The following is a 15,054-nucleotide window of genomic DNA, read 5'->3' on the forward strand; positions in this document are numbered from 1 at the left end:
CCAGCCCTCTGCCTTTTCTCCAGATGCACCCTTCACTCCTACATTCATTCATAAATCAACATTTATCGAGTTCTTACTGCCTGGACTCATCTCCTCCTGCCTCTTGGCTTCTCAAACTTTAATGTGCACACAGATCTCCTGGGCATCTTGTGAAAGTGTAGATGCTGGTTCAGTAGGTCTGCCTTTCTATTAAGCTCCCAGGTGATGCTAGGCTGCTGGGCTGAGGACCTTAACTCCAGGAGCAAGATCCCAGGGTGCTGGTTCCCAAACTGTCTGCACATCGAAATATCCTGGGGGAGCTTCAAAAATGACTGTGCCTCTGCTCCACCCCCAGAGCGTGGATTTAGTTTGGGCTGTGGCCTGGGCTGTAGGATTTGTTCAAAGTGCCCCCCCCCCAACCCAGCAGGTGATTCTAATGTGCAGATGGTGTGGGAGCTACTATTCTGAGGGGCTTTGCCCCCCATGTGCCTTCACTCTCCCCGATCACCTCCCCCATTCTCATTGCATGGCTCTCATTAGCATTTAAATGTATTATTCAGTGCCTTACATATTTTTTTTAAGTAAAAAAGGAAGAGAAGGAAGGAAAACAAACTACAGAATTCTCCCTCAATCCAGCATTGCTCATCACCACACCTGCCTTCTGCTCCTTCAGAGCCACACTTCAGGAAGAACCGCCTGCAGTGCTGTCTGCACCCACCCCACTCTTCTGACTGTGATCTGAGGCTGTGCCCCCCATCCCCTGTGATCACTCCCACCCCCCCCGCCACCAAGACCTCCTGGGACCCTTGACCTTCCTCCATGTTACCCTGTTGAAGTTGGTCTTCTCCCACCCGGCCCCCTTCAGGTGCATTTCTGACCTCAGTTTCCAGAGCTGCAGTCTGGGCTCTTGTCCTGCAGTGCAGGCTGCATGCACTCAGCCCCCTTTGCAGGCTCAGGCTCCTTGCCCCACCCCTTTCATGTTGTTCTTCCATAAAGATCTGTCCTAAGCCCTCTTCTTAGACCACATTCTCCTTGGCCACACGGTGTCACCAGCCCTCGCATCTCCATCCCTATCCTGCATCTCCTTTGAGCTCATCCCTCTGTCCCTCTGGGCATCTCTGCCCGGATGCCTCCCAGGCTCCTCCAGCTCAACAAGTCCTAACTGAACTCATCTTCTTTGCTCTAAGCTTGCTCTTAATGCCATTTTTCCCAGGCAAGCAATGCCCGTCCTTGCATCTTGTTGTCTGAGCCAGAAATGTGAGTGTCAACCTTGACCTTTCCCCCTCTGTCTCCTCCCACATCTAAGCAGTCACCAAGTCCCAGAGATCCTGCCTCATCCATGCGCTGAACATCTGGGTCCTTGCAAATACTGACCATTTAGCCTCTCTCAAATGACATCATTCCTATCCTCATATTGCTTAGTGCTGATGAAGATACGGGGTGGGTGCTATACAAGAAGCCCCAGTGCCGTGAGCGCTCCATCCAGTCTTTGGGATGGAGGGAGGCAGGGCTGGACAGAACAGGGCCAGTTCTCTGTGGCCACCCAGGAAGGACCAGGTGTAAATAGAATTTGGGCAGTGCTGGTGGTGCAGTAGGGAAAAGTGGAGGGACTTGAGCCTGTCCCTTCTCTCCTTCCAACCCCCACTTCCTTGCCAGGAAGCGTGATCAGCATCTGGGTTTCTACAGCTGCCTCCTAACTTCTCTCCCAGCTTTGCCCGTCAGACCCATTCAGCATCAGTAACATGTTCTTAAAGGGCTTGCACTGCCATACTCTGCTCTGCTTAGGACCCACCCAAGGCATCCCATTGCCCTTAAAGTCAAAGCCCCTTCCCAGCATTTCCCAAGACCTTTCGTGGTCTGCAGCTTCATCTCTCCTCCCACCCACCACCCTTCTCCCATCCCCCCATCCATACATTCGCACACATATTCTAGCTCCTGCGGGGCTGCTCCTGCCACAGAACCCTTCTGCCTCATAGGCACTCATCCCTCTTTGCTATTCCCTTGCCACCTCCAGGGGCCCCTCTTCACCCGCTTTCTGGTTTGTCTAGACAACATCCACTTTCCATGCAGACACCAGCTTCCACTTTATCACTGGACCACCACCGGCCTGACAAGCAAGGGAACGACCACCTCTGAGGGGCTCCCACGGCCCCCTCGGGCCCTCCCCGCATCCGCATCAGGTTGTCAGCACCTGGTTCATCCCCCATCCCTCTTGCTCAAAAGCTCACCATCACGTCCGACCCTGGGCTCCGTGCCTGGTGGATCGTAGGTACTCAGTACATAGGTGATGAACGTGCCCGAAGCCCCAGAACCGGCTAAGGAAGAGGATTCTTTGAGGCGGCAGTGGTCAGGGGCGGGGGTGGTATTTCAACAGCAGAATCCAGAGAGAGATTCCTAAGTAGACCCAGAGCCCCGGCGGTGAATTATTAACAACACGCTGAATGTTCTTGTAGCCTTGTTTTTAATGAAAAGTAAAAACACCCTCAAATTCTATTTTCAAGTAAAAGCACAAATCTTCGGTGTCATTACCGCACCATTGTGAGGTATTGCTAAGTGTTTTCATAGCTCTGTCTGGCGCTCCTGAAAGCTCTCTCAGTTAATCTCTCCAGCACCCTCTGGAGAGACGTGGGCGCAGAGCGTGGGCACAGGCTGTGCTTTGCGCCTCCCAGCCTGAGCCCTGCTGCTGGTACCTGTCTCTGACACAGCTGTGTTTTGTCTTTGTGTCTCCCCGCCCCCCATCACCCCCAGCATCGAGAGCAGATTGGACCTGAGGAGGAACCTGCAGTGCCAGAGCTTCAAGTGGTACCTGGAGAATGTCTATCCAGAACTCAGGTACCTGAGCCTTTGCTACCTGCAGGGAGAGGCCCTTGACTATCTGAGTCTGGAGCAGGGACCGGCTGTGGCCATCCAATTAGGGGCTTTTAAGGACATGGCTATCTTAAAAGAACAGCCATGGGGAGTTCCTGTCGTGGTGCAGTGGTTAACAAATCCGACTAGGAACCATGAGGTTGCGGGTTCGGTCCCTGCCCTTGCTTAGTGGATTAACGATCCGGCGTTGCCGTGAGCTGTGGTGTAGGTTGCAGACGCGGCTCGCATCCCGCATTGCTGTGGCTCTGGCGTAGGCCAGTGGCTACAGCTCCGATTGGACCCCTAGCCTGGGAACCTCCATATGCCAAGGGAGTGGCCCAAAGAAATAGCAAAAAGACCAAAAAAACAAACAAAAAAAAACCAGCCATGGAAAGCACAGGGTTACAAGACTATCAGGATTCTGCAGTGTCCCCAGACCTAGGAGGGAAGTTATGAGATGGATGTGCTTTAACGCATCCACCAGGCCAAGTGTTCTAGAGGTCGAGTCAGTCTGGGAATTTGGCAGTGACTTTTAAAAGAGGCTCTATCCCCAAATGGAAAAAATAAAGATCTTAACAAAAAAAAGTAAAAAATTAAAAAAAAAAATAAAAAGAGGGCTCCCTTTTCAGTGAAACCAGAAGAAGGATCACATCAGTAGCATAACGGCTTCCCATAGCTGGGCTTCTCAGCTGCTGGGGTTTGTGCTCTGGGGTGTGTCCTCAGGGTGTGGACACACTGATTCGTCTCCAGGCTCTTGGGTCTTTCTTGCAGCCCTGTTTCTGGTGGCACCTCCCATAGGCCCAGAGCAGTACCAGTCAACGTAACACAGCCCAGGCCCCAAGGCCCCTGCCATTCTCCACTCACTGCCCGAGCTCTCAAGCTGCTGGTGTTACCAGAGCAGAGGGTTCTCATCCCCGCTGTGGCTTTTTTCTAGAATACCCAAGGACTCCTCCATCCAGAAGGGCAACATCCGACAGAGGCAGAAGTGCCTGGAGTCTCAAAAGCAAAAGGACCAAGAGATCTCCAACCTCAGGTTAAGCCCCTGTGTCAAGATCGAAGGCAAGGATGCAAAGTCCCAGGTAAAGTAAATGCCTGGGAATACTTGAATGTGTGCGTGCCTGTGGCCTCTGTGTCCTGCTTGCACGTGACATCAGGTGTCTAGATATACCCAGAGCTCAACAGCAGGGTAGAAGCACGGTCCCCCTTACTCTGGGACTGGGTTCACTCCACTAGGTTTCCAAATGCATGGATTTGCTCCGAAAGATGCCTCACCAGGCAACTGAGCACCTATAGGAGATGACCATTAAATTAGCAGGAAGTTAACGAGTACATCATCAGTGTCCAAGCTGCCAGCAGTAAATACGGGCTGGATCAGGCAGGGCAGGTAGCACAGCTACCTCGAGAACATGCGATGCCAACAGAAAAGCACGCTGCTGAGCGACGCTGCCTCCAGGATGGGGCGCCTGTTGAGAGTCTCCGAGCTGATTTAGCCCAGACTTGGAGGTCGTCACATCAGATGTGGAACCGCCTTCCCCACGATCTGCCGTCCCCAGCTCTGGGCAGGGCCCTCGATCATCCCCGATCTGCCCTCAGGAGACCTGTGGCTCCACCTCTGCCATCTCCTGCTTCCCCCAGGTCTGGAGGGACTTCCATCCCCCTCTTTCCAGAAAGATTTCCTTGTTGCTTTAGTTGATTCATCAACACCAAGGGTCAGTTTCTCACCTCTGGGGATAGGCCTCTTTTTATTTTTTAAAATTTTTAAATTTTTTTTTGTTAAGATTTTTATTTTTTCCACTTGTGGATAGAGCCTCTTTTAAAAGTCACTGCCAAATTCCCAGACTGACTCGACCTCTAGAACACTTGGCCTGGTGGATGCGTTAAAGCACATCCATCTCGTAACTTCCCTCCTAGGTCTGGGGACACTGCAGAATCCTGATAGTCTTGTAACCCTGTGCTTTCCACACATTTTTTTCCTTTGTGACTCCTCTCCTCCACTGTCATACTCTTATGGAGAACATTCACCAAGATTCTCAGTTCACTGTTCTTTTCTCCATGCTTCCAGCTTGGAGATTTTAATCCATGGAGATTTTATCCATGCTTCCAGCTTTGGCCACCTCCTCTGGTTCATTGCTTCACAAATTCCGTAGCTTCATCCATCCATGAATTTGGTCATTCAGTCTTTCAACAAACATCGATATTCTTTGCTGACTGTGGAGATGCACAGATGCAAGGCTAGGTTGCAGGCCTCCAGAGGTGGCCCCTTGAAGGATACACAAAGAAGCAAGTCAGCAGCCATTGTGATATTATCTCTGTCCTGGATAGAGTTTGGCCCACGGTGCTAGAGAAGTGCACAGAGATGGTATCCAGCTTAGGTACAAGGATTGGGGAAGCCTTCCCCGGGGACCTGAATGGGAGCTATGTCCTGGAATGAGTGGGAATGGGCCAGGTGTGGAAGGGGAGAAACAGCAGGCTGGGAAATCCAGTGTGCACTGAGGCCTGGGGCTGGGAGGCAGGATGCCTTTAAAAGGCTGCAGGGAAACTGGTCAGAGGTGTGGAGTGGCGAGGGAGCAGCGAAGGCGAGGCTGGAGAGGAAGGAAGAGGCACATTGTGGCTGAGGAGGTTGTTCTAGCCTCAGGGGTAGAACAACCTCTGAGACCCCAGGACACGGCTCCAGGATGGCAGGTTGACACCTAGACATCCCTCCCAGACTCTCCCTCTCAAACACTGGGTGATCAAGCGAGTCCACAGTCACGACAAAGGCTTCTGAAACTCCAGCCAAGTGAGCTCTGAGCACCTGCTGGGCGCCCAGGCCATCTCGCCATTCCATTGATTCCCTCCAGGGGGCGCCTTCTCCTAATCTCCGGGGTTTTAAGGCCTGTCCCTCTCCCAGGGCTCCTCTTTTTCCAGCATCCCCCATTCCCGCAAGCCACATCCCTTCTGCCCTCAGAATAGCTGTTCTAGGCACCAGCATTCACTTCTTCACTCCAGATGAGCAGTCCTCAGGCTCGGCACTACTGGCCTCTGGGGCTGGATCACTTTTTGTGCTGGGGCCTGTCCAGCGGCACCCCTGGTGATGCAGCACTCCTGGTATCACCAGCTTCCAGGAGCACCCCCTCCATCCAGTCATGCCAAGCGAGCCTGTGGGCTTTACCAAATGCCCCTGAGGGACAAAACTGCCCTGCTTGGGAACCTCTGTGTTAGATGACAGCCGCGGCCTCAGTGACGTGCAATCAGCAAACTGCTGTTCCCCACCTCCACACAGTCTTCGATGGCTCCCTATTGTCTTCCCCGGGAAAACACACTCTTAGCCCGGCGTATGAGACATTGCACCACCGGCCTCCAGCTTCCTGGGACTTTTCCAAGAAGGGTCTCTGTTCCAGCCAGACATGGGAGGGGCTGCCTGAGCTGGGTGGGCAAAGGGAAAAGACGCACAGGTGTCAGTTCTGCTTCGGGCGTGCAGCCTGGCTGCAAAGGACACCATTTGCTCGGGTGGCATTTTATGAAATGTGTGAGTGGATAATACACACCCTTCTCTGAATCTGTGTGGGGGCCCTGCTTGTGAAGAATGGCAAACAGCCAGAAGGCTGTTGTCCCCCTTTCCCTGGGATAGGAGTTTGCCTCCTCTGTTTCTAGCAAAGCAGGGTTTTTTCTGGACTTGATGTAAGAGGGGGGAGCCACGGAACCTCCGGGTCTCAGGGAGGGGCCCCCAGTATCCTGGCCCGGGGAGAGGTTGCCCGACTTTTATTTGACTGGGGGCATGGGTAATGGTATCTATTGCAGCCGACATGCCAGTCGAGTGAGAAAGGGGAGGGGGAAAAAGCCGTCTTCTGTAGGAAACTCAGGTTTATCACTCACAGTCTTCAAGTGAGCAAAGAGTTCTTTTCTAGAAGATAGTGCCAAGCTGTCACTCGTCTCTGCTTTGGAGAGAACAGTTGGGTCTTTGTGGCAGCTGTGTGCACTGGGGACGTGGGAAGAGCACTCTGAGATGGGAAGAGAGTCAATTCCCTTCAACAGATGGTGCCTACCGGGTGTCCACGGAGCCCCAGGCACCAGGCTGCGTCCTGGGTGCGAGGTGGGGTTACATGGGGCTAGACACCGCCCTCTCCTGTGGGGGCTCATGACCAGTAGCAGGCCTGGGACGCCTGTTCAAGTGTTCTGAACCCACTGATAGAAATCCACAGAGCCTTTCCAGCTAGAATCATCCTCCAAGTGTATGCATGTGTGTGTATGCGTGCGTGTGCATGTGGAGTACACACCCTTGCAGGAGTGACTGCCTCACCTCTCTCCCCCGCCGTGTCTGCTCCGCTTTCCTGTATGAACTGCCTGCCCTGCCTTCCTGCTTCCCAGCCTCTCCTGCCAATGTGTTCTGGCCACGAGGGGTTCTCTCCTCTTAACCCCACTCAGCCTCTTCTCCCCACGGGGTCTCCCCGCTCATCCAGGTTTTGGCCCATCCAGAGGGGTCGCTCCCACCTCTCAGACCTCTTCGTGTGAATCCCTCACCTTGTCTCCTGCCCTCACGTCTCTGCCTCTGAGAGGCCATATCAAGGCCGTGACATAAAAGCCCAATTAAGTAGGTGTTACTATTATCCTCATTTTGGAGAAGATGGAACGGAGGCCTGCAGAGATTGTTCCAGGTCAGATGCTCGTCAGTGAGGAACGCAAGATCTGCAAAATCTGGCCACCACACCACAGCTCTCCTGAGGCTGCCGCTGCTGCTGGATCCTGGCTGGTTCCAGGGCCCTTTTATTGAGGTATAACAGCGGGAGAAGGTGTCTCTCTCGGAGACCCCTCTCCCAGGGTGTAAATACTAAGATGATACATCATCTCTACCTCGACGGGAGAGAGCTGGCAAGAGAGTCTTCCTCTTGGCCAGTGGCCAATGCCAGCCCCCAGGAGAAGGAAGACTGAAGTCCCACCTCCTGTCAGGGGCTGGGGAGGGGGCGGACCAGGGAAGAGGCCCCTCCCCTGACACTCATGGGAATGGGGGACAGGGCGGGGGTGGGGGGGGAGCAAGAGCGTGAAGGGTGGTGCATACTGCCCAGACCCCATCCCAGACCAGGGGACACAGCTTGGGGCTGCCCCCTTTTCCTCCCACCCCTCCTCTGTCCCCACTCTGAAATCCCAGCTTGCATCTCCTGCTTGGTTGCTCCCATCTAAACGGTCCCCTCACGGACCTGTGCATCCTGAGTGTGTGCTGCTTTCTACTTCCAAGCTCTTAAAACAAGGCTAGGGCTTCTCAGTCTTGGTGCTATTGGCATTATTACTGGATAATTCTTTGTTGCGAGGACCGCCCTGTGCCTCGTGGGGTGTGTAGCAGCATTCCTGGCCCCACCCACTAGGCACCAATAACACCCCCAACCTAGTGAGAATAGTCAAAAGATGGGAGTTCCCGCAGTGGCACAATGGGTTGGGAATCTGACTGCAGCAGCTAGGGTCACTGTGGTGGTGCAGGTTCGATCCCTGGCCCGACACAGTGGGTTGAAGGATCCAGCATGGCCACAGCTGTGGCATAGGTCACAGTTGCAGCTTGAATGCAGTACCCAGCCTGGGAACTTGCATATGCTGTGAGTGCAGCCATTAAAAAAATTCTCTTTAAATAGTCAAAAGATGTCTCCAGACACTGCCAAAGGGCCCCTGGGTGGCTAGGGGCAAAAGCACCCCAGCCGAGAAGTATAACCCTAAGCTGAGTACTTCTGACCTACAGGAGGTGGCTCTGGACCATTCTAAGATCAGTGCCTGTTCTTGGGCACCAACTTAGCTCCATGCCTGCTGCCTTCAGTGCTTTCGCTCCTTCAGTTGTCTGCATCTTTCCTGTCTGCTTGTCCATCCAGCGCAGGGTAAAAGCCCCACGCTGAGTGCTGTAGCCAGATGGGCATTTGCTCAGGAAAAGTCAACCACCCCACTGACAGCCCACCCTGGTCCCCACCGGCCCAGGCATCTCCCAAGGCCTCCTCTAAGCTCAGAAGGCCTTAAGACTGCCCGGCCTGGCCCATCCCTTCCCCATCATCAATACTGCTTTTCCAGGGCAGGAGCCAAAGGGCTGGAGGGCCAGAAATGGACCCCTTGCCCTCCTCAGCCCCTTACCAGCCTATCCCAGAAGGGGCCAGGCTGCCCACGCTGCCTCCAGGATGGCCCCTGGCTGACCTTCCAGGGGTGTGGCCATGTCTGTGTGCATTGGGGGTGGGGGCTCTGACTCTGCCAGTCCCTCCAGTGGAGCCATCCGTGCTCACCAGTCGAGGCCAGGCCAGCCTGAGCCACCAGAGCTGCCTTCTTGAATTCAGTTCTGACTCCAAGAATCATTTAATGAACCCATTCATCACTGGCCATTCTCAGAAGCCTGACAGGCCACAGAATGGGAATCGGAAAACCTCTCCCTGCTTCCTGCCCCACCTGCTCCTGTGTTCTGCTCCCCACTCCTCTCGTCTCCTGCAGATGTAGCCATGGAGCTGTGTTCCTCTGGGGGAACTGTGAGGCTGAATTATTTCAATGCCAGTAAAACAGCAGCTAACGGCAAGTCTGCTCTGTGAAAGGACTTCGATCCCTGTCTGTGCTTGTGCATATTCTCCCTGGGGTGGGGGTGGGGGTGTCTCCATGTGGCTTCCTAAGCCCCCAGCCCCAGGGGTACCATATGCATTTCTTCCCAGAAAGCACTTGTGGATGGGGTATCTTAGAGTCAAAAGGACCACTACCCATCCACCCACCCACTCCCACACCACCCCCAGTATTTCTGGTCTTTGAAGCCCCTAGGACAGCTGGAAAGAAATGCCCAAATGGGAAATTCCAGAAATTGTGGTATATTTCTAAGTTTTTATGTTTTATCAGTTAATGCCTTTAACATAAAAAAACACAAAGCCAGTGTATTGTTGTGATCATAAGATAATTACAGGGCTTATTTTTACAATGCTAATTCATGGTTCACTGCAAGCTGTGTGGTTGGGTAATAGGACAGAAGGATGAGCCTTATCTTTCGGTGACTGTGTGTTGAGCCTCATTTCTAGGCAATTCAGAGGTTTAATGTGGAGCCCGGGGCAAATGGCACCTAGGCAGCCCTGCCCTTGAACCTGGGCCCTTCTCTCCCCTCCCCAAGGAATTTTCTGGGCCCACGCCCAGGACCTGCAACCACCTTCTATGTCACACTTTAAATGTGATGGACCCAGAACCAACCACCCAAATGACCCGAGTCTGATTTCAGGGCCTGCATGGATCTCTCTCTCTTTCCTGGGTCTGTTTCAGGGGGTGGACCATGTGCCAAGCGTAGACAGTTGGGCTCTCAGGGGCCCATTTCCTGAGGAGTGACCAAGCGGGAGACGCAGGTTGGGAGCTCACAGCGGAGACAGAGGTGGGGTGGAAAGAAAAGAGGGGCAGCCCCAGGCTGGAAGCCAGTGCCCCGTGAGTCCCTGGTCTGGGGTGGGATCCACGTTCCCATCAGTGTCGGGGGAGGGGCCTCCTCTCTGGTCTGCCCCCTCTCCAGCCCCCGACAGGGGGTATGACCTTGGTCTTCCTTTTCCTCGGGGCTGGCATTGGAAGACTCTCTTGCCAGCTCTCTCCTGTTAAGGTGGAGGTGATGTATCGTTTTAATATTTACATCCTGGGAGAGGGGGCTCGGAGACAGACACCTTCTCCTGCGATTATACCTCAATAAAAGGGCCCTGGAACCAGCTGAGATTCCCGCGGCAACGGCAGCCAAGGCGGAGCTGATGGAGAGAGTGCACAGGGGTCGCTTACAGGACCTGACTTAGGATAACCTCTTCAAGTCTCACCTTCGTCATCTGGGAAAGGGGATAATAACAATACCTACTTAATTGGAGTCTTGTGACGGTTATGGTAATGTGTGTGAAGCTCCCAGAATGGCGTCTGGCACATGGTCCCTGCTGAGGAAATGGGAGCTGCCATTAGCTGTATCATCACAGTTCTCGAGTCACCCCTGTGCACACGGGCACCTTCCCCTTTCAGCTTTCGCTGGAGGAAGGCAAATGGTCTGTGTAGGATGCTGGTGTTCAGAAGCCAGAGGAGTACTTTCCCTAACATCATAAAAGTTTCGAATAGATATAGAAATAGAACTTGGTGGAAAAGTATGAAGAACCCCCGTGTACCAATCCCCAGGCTTCAAGAATTCTCAACTCGCGGCCAGTCTTTTTTTTTTTTTTTTTTTCTCTATTTCTATCTATTCCCAAATATTTTCTGGTCCAGGTCCTCTCCTGATTTGAAAAGGAACAGCAGAATCCATAGGCAGGACTGAGCCTTGGGGACCATGGCTCCCACTGGGCCAGTGGCCCCATCCAGGTGTGAGGGACCAGGGAGGGTCCCGGATGAGAAGAGGCAGTGGTCGGCCTCTGGGGGGTCCGGTGGGGACAGCAGAAGGGCCCGAGCCTGTGGGAGAAGAGGAGGGACATCCCAAGTACAGAAGGACCTTGGAGGTGTCGGCAGACGAGGAGAAGGGGGACCTGGGGCTGGGAGGTGGCTGCCAGGGGCTGGGGAAGGTGCAATACCAGGGCCAGGTGGACACCACATCCCCTTACAGGGCACCTGGTCCTGGGTCAGGGGGTGGCTAGCTGAGGGGCCCTCATTTTGTTTCTGGGCCAAGGAGAAGCCTCTGCTCAGCAGCCTGGTGGGTCAGCTGGACAGTCAGGCGTCGTGAAAGCAGAGGGGCACAGCTCTTAACACGGTCCTCTATGCATCTCTCCCAGGGGCATCTGACTCACAAATCTTCTTCGCCCCATGATGAAGGCAAAGGACAGGTGATATCCCTGTCCCCTTGGAACCTCTTGGAGGTTCACATGGGACATCTATTCTGCCAGCACATCCGCCCTCTGATCTAAGAGCAGGGCAGTGGCCCAGGCTGCTTCAGCCATTGGTTGTACTGTGGTCTGTGGCACTTGGAGGCAGCATTCTTCATAACGAACCTCACAGACACCCCTTTCCTTTTGCTTGTCCCTCCATCAGAACTCCGCTTGTCCATCTACTTTCTCAGCTTCTCTCTCTGCAGGAGCTCCCGGGCCAAGCCATCTGTTCTCCTGGAGTGCAGGCGTGTACACGCCCTCTGCAGTGATTTCGTGTCTGACAGCTTCCCTCTTGCTCTCGGCTCCTCTTCCACCTCCTCCCTCGGACCCTTCCTCCTTCCCTTTGTCCCTCCGTCTTCCTCTTGTCATAATGCACCTGTTCTCAGGACACTCATTTAGACTCCTTTTCAAAGAGGGATATTCTAAAGACAGCTGGGGGGTGACCTGCCAGGTAGCTGCTTGAAAAGTCAAGTGTGGGGAACAGACACCCGTCCAAACAGAGAAACTGGAGACCATGCATCTCGGTCAGGGAGTCAGTCCCGCACCCAAGGCTCAGAAGTATTCCTCGCCTCCCAGAGGCGGCCTAGCACCCCAGGCTGTCCCCTTTACAGGGCATGGGGACAGAGACTTCACTGCGGGGTGTGACCTAAGAGTCCCTGGCTCTTGAGTAACATTTTCCAAGGTGACCTGTTGATAGTCAGTTCCTGCCAGGACCCCCCCAGTGCTTTGCACCAAGCTGTGCTAATTGTCGCCTGTGGGCACTGGCATATCCAGGGGTGGCTTCCAGGCCATCCTGACATGACCCCTCCTGGCCTCTTCCTCTCCAGATCTGGGCCTTCACGTACACCCAGCAGATCCTCCAGGAGGAGCTCTGCCTATCAGTTATTACCCTGTTCCCCGGCGCCCCAGTGGTTCTTGTGCTTTGCAAGAACGGAGATGACAGACAGGTAAGTGCTCAGCGCATCCATACCGGGACAAAGCCACCTGTGTGGCTCTATGTCTCATGGGCAGGAAAAAAAGAGAAGCTGTAGAAGAGGTAGGTAGATAAGGAAGAGGTCCTTCTTAGGAGAGGGAGGGAGGGGCCTCTGACCCCACCTGCAGGGCCCACCACAGTGATCACCTGCCACCTGTTGACCTTGGCAGACCTCAGCTTGCATGAGTATCTTGTATTGCCCCTCCTTGCTCTGATGCCACCCCAGATCCCAGAGCAGGAGGGAGAGTACGGGGACAGAACTTTCAGGACCACAAAGATGAGTAGGACTCGAACCTCTGCCTTCGGGGATCTTGGGTTCTGGTAAGATGTCCAGCAAAGTCTAGTTCCTCTGATGGCAAGGTGTTGACACCACCAGTTTCCTGCCAACTGGGTCCTGGTGTTAGACCAAAATTCAGATACCCATTTTATGGTTCGCTGGCTGTGTGACCCTGGGCAGGTTATTGGACCTCTCTGAGCTCTGGTTTCCTCCTCTGTGAAATGAGGTAGATGATGCCCATCACACAGGGTAGCTGTCTGAGAGCAATTAACTGAGATGGCCCATGGTAGCCTGCTCAGTGATGGCTCCCTAATACGCGTCCACCCCCTCCCTCCTTGTCACGCGAGGCGAGGTCTGGGAAGCAGCAGTGTGTTACCCCCTCTCTGCTCGGGCCCCTCATGGGCTGAAACACTTCAGAGGAGCCTAGGCTCGAGTACCTGGTGCCACCCAGGAGCTCCCCCACCCCTCCTGTGTGGCCCCCTCCCAGCCTCTCTCCCGCTTCTTCCTGACGGTGCAGATGCCAGGCGTGGGTCATTTCTTTAGCTGCCCCATGACTAAATCAGTTCACATTTTCTGGTCTGTTGCTTGGAAAGTTATGGCCTTCTAATGAGTTTTCCTAACAAACATATTGATTTTGCCTTTAATTCTTTTATCCAATAAAAAAAAAACAAAAACACCAATACCTGACAAAGCAGTTAGTTGCAGTTTTCTTCTTCCACCAGACCATGAAGTCAAGTCTCTGAATGACCCTAACTGTGTGGTGTAAACATTTCTGATTATGCTGGAATTCCCGATACTGTTGCTAAGACCCGGGGCTTCAGCCAGAGAATTCTGGTTCACCCTCTCCCCTCTCCATCTTCCCAGCAATGGACCAAGGCTGGTTCCCGAATCGAGCACGTGGCATCCCACCTCTGCCTAGACACAGACATGTTCGGGGATGGCACCGAGAATGGCAGGGAAATTGTTGTCAACCCGTGCGAGTCCTCACTCATGAGCCAGCACTGGGACATGGTGAACTCTTGAAGATGCGTGTCGGAACCAGCGGGGGCCGTGGCATGGAGCGTCCCCCATTGAGAAGCAGACTGAGTATCTGGCTCCATGCAGCCTGCAACCACTCCAGATGCCCTGAACCGGGAGGTGGAGCCAGAGCCCCCCAGGGCAGGAGCGGCTGTCTCAGGGAGGATCAGGAGGAGACTGCAAGCCAAGAGGACTCAGAGATCCCACGCATTGTCAGTGCTGTTAAGTTCCAGTCCTGGCCCCGTCTGCCCCCAAATGGTATCTGGAGACAGGGATCTGATGGGAAGGTTGATGTTTGTTGTTCCCTTTCTGACAAAAGAGGCCAGAGAGAAAAGCCTTCCTCGTTACTAGGCCAGGACTCAGTTGAGAGAAGGAGAATGGAGGTAGTTTTCAAAACAAATAAAGGAACCTTTGACGTTTTGTCTGTTTTTCTCTCTCCCTCTCTCTCTCTCTTTCTCTCTCTCTTTTTCTTTTTAAGGCCACACCTGCGGCATATGGAGGTTCCCAGGCTAAGGGTCAAAATGGAGCTGCAGCTTCCAGCCTACACCATAGCTCATGGCAACACCATATCCGAGCCACATCTGCAACCTGAATCACAGCTCACGGCAACGCTGGATCCTTAACCCACTGAGTGAGGCCAGGGGTCAAACATGCATCCTCATGGATACTAGTCGGGTTCATTACTGCTGAGCCACAGTGGGAACTCCCATTGTCTTTGTATCGCTTAGTTTCCACATGTGAGTCTAATTTCTCCTTTGAGTTGGGGTGTGGTGGTGGGGTCTTGCGGCAGGTTGACAAAGAGGAGGACAGGGAGATGAGAACCTGTGCTCTGATCCTGAGCTGCCACTGACAGGTTGTGTGACCTTCAAAAAGACTTGTAACCTCTCTGACCTTTCATTTCCTGTTGTATCAGGTCGGGAAGCCGGAACCCAACGAGCAGTGGTTTTTACCCAGGATCACACTGTCTGTCTCATCTGGGGAAACAGTAGCTGTTCAGAAGCCCCAGGCACCACCTGTGGAGATCCCACTGCAGAAGGACCAGGCTAGGGCCCCAGCTCCTCTCTGGTTGGAAGCACAGCCCTCGACATCGCTGTAGGGCCTGGTGGCTTTATAGTCTGCAGCCACTGGTGCAGGAGTTTCTTACTTTTAACAAATCCCCAGAATGCTCTGGGAATCGGGTA

The 15,054-nt window shown here is 53.7% G+C and overlaps 1 protein-coding gene across 4 annotated transcripts in view; it reads left to right on the forward strand.

Annotated features, from left to right (window-relative positions):
• Positions 1-14,293, forward strand: part of GALNT14 (polypeptide N-acetylgalactosaminyltransferase 14) — a 215,223-nt gene extending 200,930 nt beyond the window's left edge. For 3 of the 4 annotated variants that reach the window (XM_003481255.5, XM_085019691.1, XM_085019692.1), the window contains exons 12-15: positions 2,728-2,811; positions 3,761-3,905; positions 12,434-12,553; positions 13,721-14,293. In XM_003481255.5, the coding sequence (XP_003481303.2) occupies positions 2,728-2,811; positions 3,761-3,905; positions 12,434-12,553; positions 13,721-13,879 (508 nt within the window). In that variant the 3' untranslated portion in view covers positions 13,880-14,293. The remainder of the gene's footprint in view (positions 1-2,727; positions 2,812-3,760; positions 3,906-12,433; positions 12,554-13,720) is intronic. The other variant, XM_085019690.1, reaches the window with a different exon arrangement.
• The last annotated feature ends 761 nt before the right edge of the window (positions 14,294-15,054 follow it).

Source organism: Sus scrofa, chromosome 3 (genome assembly GCF_054392235.1).
Source record: "Sus scrofa isolate SSC_HxYL_T2T_F1_AM1 chromosome 3, Sscrofa_HxYL_maternal_Yorkshire_Landrace_v2.0, whole genome shotgun sequence".
NCBI lineage: Eukaryota > Metazoa > Chordata > Mammalia > Artiodactyla > Suidae > Sus > Sus scrofa.